The 14,967-nt window shown below is 46.7% G+C and overlaps 1 protein-coding gene across 5 annotated transcripts in view; it reads left to right on the forward strand.

The window, feature by feature from the left end:
• Window positions 1-14,555, forward strand: part of dnajc5ga (DnaJ (Hsp40) homolog, subfamily C, member 5 gamma a) — a 35,677-nt gene extending 21,122 nt beyond the window's left edge. For 3 of the 5 annotated variants that reach the window (XM_061707075.1, XM_061707078.1, XM_061707077.1), the window contains exons 6-8: window positions 7,019-7,203; window positions 8,028-8,070; window positions 13,401-14,555. In XM_061707075.1, coding sequence (XP_061563059.1) covers window positions 7,019-7,200 — 182 coding nt within the window. In that variant the 3' untranslated portion in view covers window positions 7,201-7,203; window positions 8,028-8,070; window positions 13,401-14,555. The remainder of the gene's footprint in view (window positions 1-7,018; window positions 7,204-8,027; window positions 8,071-13,400) is intronic. The other 2 variants (XM_061707079.1, XM_061707080.1) reach the window with 2 other exon arrangements.
• The last annotated feature ends 412 nt before the right edge of the window (window positions 14,556-14,967 follow it).

Below are 14,967 nucleotides of genomic sequence, written 5' to 3' on the forward strand. Positions count from 1 at the left end.
TGGCCGGCAAATCCTCTGCAACCGACCTCGATGGGGTTGCATCGGGTCTTCCATCCCTTGCTTCGGCATTCACCTGCCAGCTCCTCATACTTGGCCCTCTTCCTCTCAAAGGCCTCCTCCATCCGGTCTTCCCAGGGGACAGTCAACTCCAGCAGGACCACCTGTCTTGTTGACTCTGACACTAGGACCATGTCAGGCCTGAGTGTGGTCACTGCAATGTTCTCCGGGAACTTGAGCCGTCTCCCTAGGTCGACCTTCAGCTGCCAATCCCGAGCTGTTGCCAGCAGCCCCCCTGCCTGACTCCGGAGCTGCTGGGGCTTCTCCCCAGCCTTAACAAAGGCGATGTACTGCCTTGATGGTTGCTGGCCTTTACTGGTGGAGATCCCTGTGCAAATGGCCTCTGCGATGACCCGCAGCACTTGGTCATGGCGCCAGCGGTAACGACCATCACCCAGTGCCTTAGGGCAGCAGCTCAGGACATGCTCCAGCGGTCCAGTTCTTTGGCAGAGGGGGCACAGTGGGTTCTCGGCCAAGCCCCAGCGGAAGAGGTTGGACGGACTCGGGAGGACGTCGTACACCGACTGGATGAGGAACTTAATCCGGTGTGGCTCAGATCGCCATAACTCTGTCCACGTTATCTTCCGGTCAGCTGCCTCCTCCCATCGGGTCCACGCCCCCTGCTGCCGCATCCCTACTGCCCTACTGCAGCGGGCTTCCTCCACCCCAGCTCGGACCTCCTCCTGGATCAGCAGCCGCCTTTCCTTCCCCTGGGTCTTGTTGTAGGAAGGTCTTGGGTTACTCCCGAGTCCTGCTCGTCCAGAAGCCACTTTTCCAACCAGCTCGCTGTGCCGCAAGCGGGACTCAGCCTGGTCAACCGCCTCTTGAGCCCTCCACTTCCTGCCGGTCCTCACTTCGATGCCTGCCGAGGAGACTTTGGTGTCACTGGAGTCTCTGTACAGCAGCACCTCTCTTGCTCGGGTGACCATAAACTCCTCCATCAGACTACTGAAGGGCAGCTTCAGCTTGTTGTTCCTCCCGTACAAGGCGATGCTGCTGAGGCTTCGTGGAAGGCCCAACCACTTCCGTAGAAAGGAGCTGACCTTCCTCTCGAAGCACTCGACGGTGGTCATTGGCACATCGTAGACCAGCAGCGGCCAGAGGAGTCGTGGCAAAATGCCATGCTGGTAAATCCAGGCTTTAAATTTCCCTGGTAACCCTGACTTATCCACTGCCTTCAGCCAGGATCCCAACTCCTCAGATGTTGCTTGGAGTGCTGCGGTGTTCTTCAGGGTGCAGTCGTAGATCTTACCCAGACTCTTAACTGGCTTCTCTCCCACAGATGGAATCTCGGTGGCCCCTATTGAGAAGCGAAACCGGTCTGTAACCTTCCCCTTCCTCACCACCAGGGACCTGGACTTGGCTGGCTTAAAGTTCATTCGGGCCCAACTGATGAGGCGCTCGAGGCCTTGAAGGATCCATCTACAGCCCGGGACTGATGTTGTGGTCACTGTCAGATCATCCATAAATGCTCTGATAGGGGGCTGCCGCATACCTGAGTTGGTTAGTGGGCCTCTGCACTCCACCTCTGCTGACTTCACCAACATATTCATGGCCAAGGCAAACAATATCACAGAAATGGTGCATCCTGTGATAATGCCCTTCTCAAGCCGATGGAATGTGGATGTTACTGTTCCAGAAGTGACTCTCAAACTGAAGCAGCTGTAGTAGTCCAGTATGACTTCTTTGATTTTTCCTGGAACGTGGTGTCGGTCAAGCGAGGTTTCCACCAGCTTGTGTGGAATGGACCCGTAGGCGTTGGCAAGGTCGAGCCAAAGGACTGCCAGATCTCCTTTGCCCTCACGAGCCTCCCGGATCAGCTGGGTGATGACTCCTGTATGCTCGATGCATCCTGGAACCTTTGGGACTCCCCCTTTCTGCACAGAGGTGTCGATGTACCTGTTCCTCAGGAGGAACTCCGTCATGCGCCGGGCAACAATACTAAAGAATATCTTGCCCTCGACGCTGAGGAGTGAGATGATCCGGAACTGCTCGATTGTAGTCGAGCTCTCCTCCTTTGGAATCCAGACACCCTCTGCATGCCTCCACTGCTGGGCCACCTTCCCTCTTCTCCAGATGACTTTGAGGATCCTCCATAGTCGCTTCAAGAGTCTAGGGCATCTCTTGTAGACAACATATGGCACTCCACTGGGACCTGGCGCTGAATTGGATCTAGCTGCCTTTACAACCTCCTCAACTTCCTTCAAAGTTGGCTCCTTGGTGTTAAATGCTGAGGTGGGTTCTGGCGGAGCTATCAATGTCCTGCACGGCCCCAGGTCTTTCTCTCTTGCACTGTCACTGTAGGTGGCACTGAGGTACTTGTTAACCTCGTCTTCAGTGCAGGCAAGGTGGCCACTTCTTTTCTGACCAAGGGTCTTCTTGGTGAAGCCAAAGGGATTGGAGATGAAAGCTGCACGTCTCCTGGCTCTCTCCCTGCCCCTCCTTCTATGCCACTCGGCTCGACGGAGGGTGGTGAGTTTTTTCCTCAGGATGTTACGGAGCTCTGCCAGCCCGGCCTTCTCCTCCTCCTTTGCCTGCTTAAACTGCCGCCCAAGCAGTCTAAGCTCCTGCCGTAACTGGCTGATCTTGACCTCCCGCCTGTTTGGCTCCCCTAGACGTCTGGTTGGCTGCTGTTCTTTTATGCCAAATCTTTCAGCACCTATGCTGACGATCATTGCCGACATTGTCCGCAACTTCTGGTCAGCAACTCCCCTTGCTGTAGCGTCAATGACTTGATCCAGGTCTTCATCAAACTGGAGCCATTCTCTTTCCTTCTTGGCTGAAGGCCACATGACCCGGCGATGTTCGGACTGCCTGACATAGGGCGGGGCTTGTGGAGCTTGGAGGGTCTGGGCACTGTGGGTTGACTCCTGGCCGGGCTCCTCCTGCGTCTCACCAGGTACTTGACCTGTGCGTTGCACCACCTGCGTCCCTGTCAAACATTTCATTTTGGTCTGGTGGATCTTCAGACCACGCGGGTTCTTGCAGACCTTGCCACATGAACAGACTGCATTCATTGTCGTTTTTCCATTAGCATGGGTCATTGCCTGGTTGTCCGTCCTGTTGGGGTGCTCATCATCCCCCCCTCTCGGGCACCCCTGGGGGTATAATATAGTAGGGTTTTCCGTAGCTTGATTGTGGGTGCACCCTCACGGGAGCTGCAGTTTGGGTTGCTGGCCCTCTCTGCCCCGGTTACTGTCTTTCCAGTAGTCAGCTGTCTCTCCAGCAGTCGCCATACTTTCATGGTCGTCATCCGTCCTATTCCCGGAAGTCACTGGCTTGGCCAGATCAACTAGTTCTCAAATACACCTTCTGGTGCCACCTAGACACATCATCAGTGTTGTAGCCTGGGGTCACGGGGTGTTTCGGGTCTCACAACAGACACCCTCGCCCAGGTGACCCAGCCGGGGTGATCAAATCCCGGCTTGTGTCTAGGTAGCTTTTGTGGTCCACGGATCGCCCCGCTTGATCCACAGCCATCTTGACGCCTTCTCTGCTGCGTCTGAGATGTTTTTGATGGCTTTTCTGTGCTGCAGTCCCTTCACTCCCAGCATCTTGAATGCCCTGCTGAGAGACTGGCCGGCAAATCCTCTGCAACCGACCTCGATGGGGTTGCATCGGGTCTTCCATCCCTTGCTTCGGCATTCACCTGCCAGCTCCTCATACTTGGCCCTCTTCCTCTCAAAGGCCTCCTCCATCCGGTCTTCCCAGGGGACAGTCAACTCCAGCAGGACCACCTGTCTTGTTGACTCTGACACTAGGACCATGTCAGGCCTGAGTGTGGTCACTGCAATGTTCTCCGGGAACTTGAGCCGTCTCCCTAGGTCGACCTTCAGCTGCCAATCCCGAGCTGTTGCCAGCAGCCCCCCTGCCTGACTCCGGAGCTGCTGGGGCTTCTCCCCAGCCTTAACAAAGGCGATGTACTGCCTTGATGGTTGCTGGCCTTTACTGGTGGAGATCCCTGTGCAAATGGCCTCTGCGATGACCCGCAGCACTTGGTCATGGCGCCAGCGGTAACGACCATCACCCAGTGCCTTAGGGCAGCAGCTCAGGACATGCTCCAGCGGTCCAGTTCTTTGGCAGAGGGGGCACAGTGGGTTCTCGGCCAAGCCCCAGCGGAAGAGGTTGGACGGACTCGGGAGGACGTCGTACACCGACTGGATGAGGAACTTAATCCGGTGTGGCTCAGATCGCCATAACTCTGTCCACGTTATCTTCTGGTCAGCTGCCTCCTCCCATCGGGTCCACGCCCCCTGCTGCCGCATCCCTACTGCCCTACTGCAGCGGGCTTCCTCCACCCCAGCTCGGACCTCCTCCTGGATCAGCAGCCGCCTTTCCTTCCCCTGGGTCTTGTTGTAGGAAGGTCTTGGGTTACTCCCGAGTCCTGCTCGTCCAGAAGCCACTTTTCCAACCAGCTCGCTGTGCCGCAAGCGGGACTCAGCCTGGTCAACCGCCTCTTGAGCCCTCCACTTCCTGCCGGTCCTCACTTCGATGCCTGCCGAGGAGACTTTGGTGTCACTGGAGTCTCTGTACAGCAGCACCTCTCTTGCTCGGGTGACCATAAACTCCTCCATCAGACTACTGAAGGGCAGCTTCAGCTTGTTGTTCCTCCCGTACAAGGCGATGCTGCTGAGGCTTCGTGGAAGGCCCAACCACTTCCGTAGAAAGGAGCTGACCTTCCTCTCGAAGCACTCGACGGTGGTCATTGGCACATCGTAGACCAGCAGCGGCCAGAGGAGTCGTGGCAAAATGCCATGCTGGTAAATCCAGGCTTTAAATTTCCCTGGTAACCCTGACTTATCCACTGCCTTCAGCCAGGATCCCAACTCCTCAGATGTTGCTTGGAGTGCTGCGGTGTTCTTCAGGGTGCAGTCGTAGATCTTACCCAGACTCTTAACTGGCTTCTCTCCCACAGATGGAATCTCGGTGGCCCCTATTGAGAAGCGAAACCGGTCTGTAACCTTCCCCTTCCTCACCACCAGGGACCTGGACTTGGCTGGCTTAAAGTTCATTCGGGCCCAACTGATGAGGCGCTCGAGGCCTTGAAGGATCCATCTACAGCCCGGGACTGATGTTGTGGTCACTGTCAGATCATCCATAAATGCTCTGATAGGGGGCTGCCGCATACCTGAGTTGGTTAGTGGGCCTCTGCACTCCACCTCTGCTGACTTCACCAACATATTCATGGCCAAGGCAAACAATATCACAGAAATGGTGCATCCTGTGATAATGCCCTTCTCAAGCCGATGGAACAACTAGCCAGAGTTAGTTGTGGGCGTGATTTCACGCATCAGAGGCCAAACTCTGTAAATCGCTCCCGTCGTTACGTAACGAGGGGAGCAGAATCTGAACGTCTCGTAGAAGCCACATGACACTGGATGGCTCATCCGGGTGGCTGTACAGACACTGCAGAATTTGGTTTTCTTTCCTCCTTCTCTAAGTTGGCAGGCTGAGGGGAGACCACTTTATATATGTTAAAGCAAGAAAAAACGTGTTTTTCATAATATGTCTCCTTTAAATTGATCTTCCTCGTGTTCCCGGGGGCAGTGTTTCCCACTCTTTCTCTGTGGTAGCTGGGGTCTCTAATGTATGTTCCTGGCCATGACATTGTCAGTTACCGAGGCTGTTTCTCAGCATTCTGTATGTGCTGCTGAGCGGTTAATATTAATGAGAATCATAAACTGGTTGGTGGTGAACCGCATGCTTGAATTTAGAAATACACCTCCTTCGACTGTGAGCCATTTGTCTGGATGCTCAGGCTTAACTGGGGGCCGCTATCAAGGGTAGCTTATTCCATGTGGCCTGCATCAGCTAATTAGGTCTTTATTAGGCTAGTGTCAGGGTGCTTTTCAATTACATTACGCTGTGTTTCTAATTCAGTGCGCTTGGCTTTCAAAGCTGTAGAACGTCTACATTTATTACATATATCATTCTGCTGTGTTCAAAATCTCTTTGCTAGTGTTCAACCCCCTTGAGGCATAACAGACATGACTTAAAATAAAACTGCATAAACCTGCTCTATCCCACCATCATCAGCAGAACAATCTTGTTGTCTTAATACGTCACCATCAGCAATGTAAGAATCACCAAATAGACTTCAGGTGTCTTTTGGCTTTAATCATTTGTAAACACACAATATATTTGGTCGACTGCAGAAGAATGTCATGGAAGTAAATTTAAAGGAGCTTGAGGCTCCTTTTAAGAAATGAGACTCTCTAGCGCCACCCTTCACCACGACGGCCGTTGGGGGTACTGCAGCCAACAGCGAAGCCGGCACGGGAGAACGGGGAGAACGCACATGCAGCGTCATGTGACGTCACATCCGCAGCCCAGCGCGGGAAATTCGGGACCGAATTGCAGCACATTTTGCAGCACACAGCCTGTTCAAGGCAAAGGAGAGATACACTAGAGGGCTCATTCTTTTGGGTTTGGAACGCTTCATCTGACCTTATTACTAGAAAACTTAAAATGTATACGGATTTTTTTCATAAATCCTGCCACAATCCGGCCTCAAGCTCCTTTAAGTTTTATTTTTTTATTTTTTGCTAATCCAAGCATCATACACATTAGAGGCGATACAACTTTGTGGATAGCACTTTACTACCTAATCATACATTTATTTTGTCTTACCACCAAACAAATACTTTCTATCAAATTAGGAAATATTGAAATATAATTTCATAGTGATTTGTTTTATGTTTTGTTTTGTTTTGCTCTGCAATATGTTTGCTAACATGAGCAATTATTGGCTAGTTGTTATATCAGTCTACAGTAAACCCACAGAACCAAAAACACAGGACTGTATTTCAAAAGATGTGTTGTTTTTTACCATAAAGGCATACTGAGAAAACCTTACTAAGATGTTTTATATCCAGTAGATCAGAGTAGTTTGTTCTTTCACTGGTGGATTTAACATTCACTTGCACATCAGTATTCATGTTTTCATGTTCCAATCCAACAGGTAACACAGTAATCATAATCCAGCCTACATCTAATCTGGGTCCTGAAACCCCAGAAGACCAGAGTAAGCCCATCCCCCTGCCTATGCCTATGCCAGTGTCTCCACCTGAGCCCCAGTCACAGATCTCTGCTAACACAGCAGGGGAAGATAACCCTGGGGAGTCCTTATCAAAGTCAAAATGACTCGTAAGAGCCGCAACATCTTAATTTATGTGTCCCATTGTCTTCCAGCAGATCTAACTTGTTTAATATCCATCTACATCCTCGGTGTCGTTTGTCAGCATCTTGTCATGTTTCTGTGTGGCTTCTGCTTCTCCACTCATCCGTAACAAACTCCAACTTTTCATTTACCACTGCTCTAGACATCAACTGCAACAATTATCCTCTTCACGTCTCGTACCTCCATGTCTTTTCACATCATCCATAAGCTTCTTGTTAGCGCCGTTAAGTCAGTGAACTGTTGGCTTGTACGCTTGTATCAGAAAATAAAGCCTGACAGTGTTGCATCAGTGACACATTGTAAGGATTCATTTTGCAGTCAACATTAATTTCATGTGCATTCATCCTGGAAAGAGAGAACCCAATTATACCATTCACATTTAACACAATGAACCAGATACTCACTGAAATGAAATAAAAAGCGAAAGTGATCCATTCGCATAACACCTCATATTCACAGATCATGTTACTAATCTGTATTTGTGCATTTGTCCTCAATGTGAAGTAAAATGGAAACTTTTTTGTTTTTGTTCTTTTTTGCTTTTCTCATTTTTAGCATCAAATATGAATCATTTTTTGCATAGAATTGCTTGTTTTTATTTTTGTGAAGGAATTATTACATTTTATTGAGACTTTATTGTAAAGTTTTTCTCTATTAAAATCTCAGGAACGTGCTGATAATTTATAGCTAGTTAATTTAGGATTATTGTATATTTTATCATGTTGTATGTTTTATTTTGTTACTTTTCTACTGTCGGTGACAAACTGTACATCACTGTCTCCTTTTACAGGGAAATGACAATGTGAATCAGCTTCAACAAGCAAAGTAGGACGGTAAGCATGAATTTTGACTGATTTTTGTGAATTTTCCTATGTGCAAGGTAATATGCAGAGGACCAGATGTTGAACTAATAGCACTACACCATTTCTGGACATTGGGTGTAGCAAACATATATTACAATATATCTGGGCCAAGTCTTCCATGCTCCAGGAAATTTTTAAATCCTCTTAACTTTAAAAAAAAGCTGACAGAAATGATGATATTAATCATCATTTATGTCTCACCTTTCAACAAAGTAACACAGTCCATTAACAAAGTCTGCTAAAATGTGATTCTACATTCCTGAACAGACTGTAAAACAAACAAGAACTATGTCACGCTGCTCAAGCTCATGTATGTTCTCTGGTTCAATTTTGATGCAGATCCATACATTATTCTTAAAGATTTCGGTTGACAAACAGATGAATGAGAGAAAAAATACCAAGCATAGACACACATTCATATACAGTGGGGCAAAAAAGTATTTAGTCAGCCACCAATTGTGCAAGTTCTCACAGTTAAAAAGGAGAGAGGCCTCAACTATGAGACAGAAATGGGGGGAAAGAATCCATTAAAACATTTAATATAAGGTAGTGCAATCTGAAACCAGTATTTGAGTCAAAAAAACATGTTCCTCATTTACCAAACGCAGCAGTAGTTTTGGAAACAGCAAGACTACCTTTGTTTTCCTGAACCCCGTGAGTTATGCCGCCCCAGCAGAAGTTGTCCACATGTCTCAGTTACAGTATGTCCAATCTTGAAGGAATCACGACAACTTGGGAACATCAGGCCCGGTGGTACAGTACCTTCTGGACCTGCAGCAGTCAATACCACTCAGCAACTGCAGTTTTGTCAACAAGATAAAACAAAAACCTGTAGACCATATTATTTGGACCAAAAATATAATGTAAGCATTATGAGAGAGTATTTACAAAAATAAACATATCTGCATGTCAGAATATTTCTTGCAGCTCCTCTGGTCCTGCGTGTTAGTGTCCTCTGACTTCTGCCTCTCTGTCTCCCTGGTGTGGTTGTTCCTCCTTTCCCCACAGTCCCACAATCTGATTGATGAAATAAAACCTTAGTAAAGGGGAGTTGTTTAAAAAAATGTATTATACAGCATGACAATATATTAGTTATATTGTTCATGTACTTTATCTACATTCAACTCAGCGTGAACTGTCTCACAGTTTATATTTAAAGGGAACCCTGGCTATTAAGACATGTAGGTCTTAAAAGATAAATGTTGGTATCAATTATAACAATGTGATATAAAAAACCTTTTTGATGTTTTCGTTTTTATAAAATTTGAAAATATAATTTAACTCGTAGGTCGGCATTGTTGTTTACACCGCAATGCATTCTGGGTAGTGACATCAGACGGTGGCACCTGCTAGCCCCCGTCCACTGTTTTGACACCCAGAAACAGATGAAAACACAGCTGAACAGTTGATGGCGCAACAGAAACACAGATGAAAATGCAGCTAAAAACATTAAGGTGACGGCGCACCTACAAAAAAGTAAAAAAAAAAAAAGTACAGCACCATAAAGCATGAACTATAAAAACACCATAAAACTCAGATAGACTAACCGACCACACGTTTCAACTAGCAGATAGCCGATGCTACAATAAAAACCCCAGCCAGATCTGGCGTCATTAAATTAAATAAAGATGTTCTTGCCTATTTGACGCGAAGTCTGCGCCTCCCGTTTAGTCAAAGTCCCGGGCCAGTCCCCTCAGCCTCTGGTCTGTCATCAAACGGTGGACCCAGCACCGAGGCCGGTTTTAGGGGGGGGGGCAGCGTGCGTCCTGCCCACCGGCGTCTCCATCCCGGCGAGAGTGGAGAGCGGGTGGCGGTGCGCTGCAGGCTCTAGAGCCACGGCTACGCCGTCTACGCTGTAGCCTACGCCGTAGCCGTCACCCGCCACCCGCCACCCACTTTCCACTATTGCCGGGATGGAGACGCCGGTGGGCAGGACGCACGCTGCCCCCCCCCCCCCCCCCCCTAAAACCGGCCTCGCCCAGCACGTACTAAAAATAAATCCTTCAAAAAAAGGGTATGCAGTGCGTACAGGATTCCGGCTGGCTGCGCCGCTGCATTATATACAGTTTAATGCACTGGTAAGATGCGCACGACTTTGATCATTTTTGCAGATCTCCCGTGCATCACAGCACAGGAGAACTTTGATCCAGTTTGCCTCGACCGAGACGTCTTATGGGCTCCCTCGTCAGCCTCCACGGCCGGGAGAGAGCTGCTCATCTATGTTTTAGATACCTGTCGCAGTTAAACTAACGCGGCTTATCTTCCCAGAGCCACCGGTCTACGTCATCGCCCCCAGAATGCATTGCGCAGGTAGAACATGGCGCCTCCCGCAGGTCAAAATATGTGATAAACATTGTAGATTTTTTAAGCAATTAGATTATTTTATGTGTTTCTAACAACATATTTTAGTATAAGAGAACAATTGTGGCTAATTGCGGACTACAAGTCTTAATAACCAGGGTTCCTTTTAAAAAAAACTAAAACAAATGGTGGGTACGATCCGCTAATTCTTTGTGCATTCTCCAATCTGTCGCTCATTACTGAGTTGTGTGCATCCCTTAATGTTTTGTTTTTTTTTAGATTACGTGTGAATATTTTCTTGTCACGTCATCAGCTGGTCAGTGTTTGAAATCTCTGTTTAGATGCGACTTGGACCTTAGTAACTTTGAAAAATGACACAATTTGTTATAACCTGCGCAGTTCAGTAACCGTTAACTTCCCCAGTCAACATTTTATTGCATTACAATGAAAGTTAGCATAGCTGTTAAAACATGAGCAGAAGCAATAAATTGAAATCTTTATTTTTTGCTCTCTCTGTTAGCTTTGTGTGGAGGTTATGGGGGTTGGACCTGATTAGGAAAGGTAAACACCTGTCTATATAAGACTTTACAGCTCACAGTGCATGTCAGAGCAAATGAGAATCATGAGGTCAAAGGAACTGCCCAGGGAGCTCAGAGACAGAATTGTGGCAAAGCCCAGATCTGGCCAATGTTACAAAAGAATGTCTGCAGCACTCAAGGTTCCTAAGAGCACAGTGGCCTCCATAATCCTCAAATGGAAGAAGTTTGGGACGACCAGAACTCTTCCTAGACCTGGCCGTCCAGACTGAGCAATCGTGGGAGAAGAGCCTTGGTGAGAGAAAAAAACCCAAACATCACTGTGGCTGAGCTGCAGAGATGTAATAGGGAGATGGGAGAGAAAGGTCCACAAAGTCAACTATCACTGCAGCTCTCCACCAGTCGGGGCTTTATGGCAAAGTGGCCCAACGGAAGCCTTTCCTCAGTGCAAGACAAATGAATGACTCCCAGACTATGAGAAATAAGATTCTCTGGTCTGATGACACCAAGATTGAACTTTGGCGTTAATTGTAAGCAGTATTTGTGGAGAAAAGCAGGCACTGCTCATCACCTGCCCAATACTATCCCAATTGCAGGGCTTATAGTATTCCGGCACCGTGCCGGATCTCCGGCGTATGGAGTTTTTTTTTTTTCTATCGGCGTGCAGAGTTTGACTGATTTAAAAAAAAAAAAAAAAAAAAAAATGAAAACATGAGTAACTTTAACGTTTACATTTAAATATGTGTTGATAGGCTACGGGATATTGTCAGTTTGAGTCAACTGAGTTTGTCTACCAATGGAATGAAAGGAAAGCAGCTCTGGCGCTTAACCAAACTAACACTAGCCAATCAGAAGTAGAGCGGTCTTTGACGGCAGCAGGGCGCAGAGCGCTGCGCTTTAGCCTGCCGGAAAACACGAACACTTGTGTATCACCGACTTCAAGATGGAGAAAAAAATCATGAAATCTGTAGAGGATTATTTGGCCGATAAAAGACTGAAAATGAAATGGTGCTGGGCATGGATGGAAGAAACGGGCAGAGACGGCAGGTGTTTCGGTAGCTGGTGCCAGAAGAGAGCCAGGTGCTTTTGCACGCTCTGCTCTAAAAAGCTACCGTACACCAGTAGCGGGAGTTGTACCTCTCCACGAAGGAGATGCTGCTCATAGAGCTGCTGTCTCTTCAGCGCAGCCACAGCTGACGTACCTGCACCAACACGAACACGAACATCCGTGTGTGCTCGTTCATTACTGAACATGATGTATCCTTCTCTATTGCTCAACCGCTTGTAAATCTATGTAAAAAATTAGCTGTTGATAAAAAAGCTTTGACGAACCTGACCATTTCTAATCAGCAGGCCAGTTATATGAATACACATGGCATGGGACCAAGTTTAAAAAAACGGCTATCAGAGAAGCTCAAAAAGAGTGTTTTCATTAAACATTGATGAAGCCAACAGCCAGAGCAGGACAAAATTATGAAAGTACTTCGCTTTTTTTGATGATGATACGGCCAGAGTAACAACTCAACATCTGGCAAGCAGAAAAGTTAATCAGCACTTCTGCTGAAACTAGAAGATGTCCTGCAGTCTTATGAGCTTGAGTGGAAATAAGTCACAAGTTTTCTACTGGACAATTGTGCCGTTATGAAGGGAAAGAGAACTGGACTTGAGACACAAGCTATGAGGGAGAACCGGCAACCGCCTCCTCAGGGCCAGCCAGGTTCTTTCCTCTCTCTTATTGTTCAACTGTTGCACTGTAGGTGTTTAGCAAATAAATAAATAGCGGATGTGAGATATATATATACATATATATATATATATATATATATATATATACACACAATTGTCCTTTACTGAATTCAATGGTTGCTAATCAATAATTCCACCAATTAATTAGCCTGCCTGAGTTTCGCCTGCCCTTTTAACATTATGACCTTTAATTTAAAATATTCATATTTTAGATTGTAGGTCATATTATACCCTGTCAAACACAACGACAACTAGCGAAACTTGATATCAATAGCATCCATAGTGAAAAGGAAAATAATATTCAAAGGATGTAATTTTTGTTGCTTGCCAAATTGCCAGCGCATGTGCCTCCGCTCCCGGAAAAAGCGTGCGTGCGTGCGTGCGTGCGTGCGTGCGTGCGTGCGTGCGTGCGTGCGTGCGTGCGTGCGTGCGTGCGTGCGTGCGTGCGTGCGTGCGTGCAACACTGAACATAACCCGACAGGTTTCATCCAGTGTATTTGGTATTTATTGCTATATAATTACCAAAACTCATACGGCTGCTGAATCAGGCAGAAGCTTCATTCAATATTTATTTTTAAACATGAATATATTTTGTGAAAGTGTTACAGTATATAAGTAAAGCAAGACTTTAGAGCCGTATGTTGCAAATCTTTTCCTGCCTGTTTTATCATTCCTTCCTGTATCCTTAGTTCTACCTCTGTTTTTCTTCTCCTTTAGCCGTTAGAGTCTCCACTATGATCCAGCTCCATCTAACTTCTGCCAGAGCCCCAGAGAAAAACCAGCCCAAAGTCACAAGCCAGCTCAGATCCACTTTTCAACTCTGAGCCACCTCCAGCTCCCTGATCTACCCAGCAGTACCTGCAAGGTGGGCTCCTCAACATTCTCGCCTCCCTTTATGGAACTCCATGGAAATCGGGCCGGTTGCTGAGAATGCTGCAACAGAAAACTTCAGGCCCATTTACTTAAGTTTCTTGACAAAATCCCATCCTCCAACAAGTTCACCACTCCTAATAATGTTTGGCATGTCCTTCCAAGAGTGGATGCAGCCTGAGTAGATGTGCTGTCCTCCATGTCTGGGTCTGAACTCCATCCCAGTGTGTTCTGGTCATCGCTCTCCTACCAGTAAAGAGAAGGAATATAGATGACGCCAATGTTTGTGAGGAGGACAACAACATAGAAGTTGAATGTCCAGACCAGGACTGGAATTCCTTCCTTCTTTTTTTCCTGTCTACACCGTCCCGGCTTTCTTCATTTTGGATTCCATTGATCACCTCATCAACAAAAGCACTTTTCTACTTTTGCCCCATCTAACTTGCTTTGAAATTGGACTTTAAAAAAACAAGACTACCACTGTTGGCCCTAACACATCATTAGAAACCAGCAGCAGAACAGAAACCTGACGAGGCAGCACCAACATTCATATTTGGCGATGTGGGTGAGGAGTATTTTTTTTTTAGCACTTCTTCTCGTTCATTTGAGGATCCTGTGTGTGGTAAAATGTTGCGTCATCATCCTCTACTGTTATCCACTCAAACAAAAGTGTGGTGGTTTAATAAATAGATTTTCCTGACTCTTTTTTAAAGAGGAGTAAAGTTTTTCATTGGAACGCATGCTTCATCCTCTTTTTTTTTTTTCTCTCTTCTGACTATGTGCCCCTCTCTGTGCAGAACCCCGTACTAGAAAACTGCTCGGCTTAACGTTTCAAAAGCACAGATCTTTTCTACGATCACACTTCAACCAGCGCTTATGTCACTGTGTGCTTCGGAAGAACAGATCCCCAATAATCCAAATACGTACAGTGGGGAGAACAAGTATTTGATACACTGCCGATTTTGCAGGTTTTCCCACTTGAAAAGCATGTAGAAGTCTGTAATTTTTATCATAGGTACTCTTCAACTGTGAGTGATGGAATCTAAAAAAAATCCAGAAAATCACATTGTATGATTTTTAAGTAAGTAATGCAAATTAATTACTTAAAAATCATACAATGTGATTTTCTGGATTTTTTTTTTTTTTTTACATTCCATCACTCACAGTTGAAGAGTACCTATGATAAAAATTAAAGACTTTTACATGCTTTTCAAGTGGGAAAACCTGCAAAATCGGCAGTGTATCAAATACTTGTTCTCCCCACTGTATAAAGGTAATGATCGATGCCAAATCAGTTAAAACTAAGCGAGCATTAAAGTTTTAAAATGAATACTGCCAGTGTTGTATTGTTATTGTGCTCTTTCTTGTGGTGCAGTCAAATTTTTTGTTTGACCAAAGCCAACAGCTTCACGTA

Source organism: Cololabis saira, chromosome 18 (genome assembly GCF_033807715.1).
Source record: "Cololabis saira isolate AMF1-May2022 chromosome 18, fColSai1.1, whole genome shotgun sequence".
Taxonomy (NCBI): Eukaryota; Metazoa; Chordata; class Actinopteri; order Beloniformes; family Belonidae; genus Cololabis; species Cololabis saira.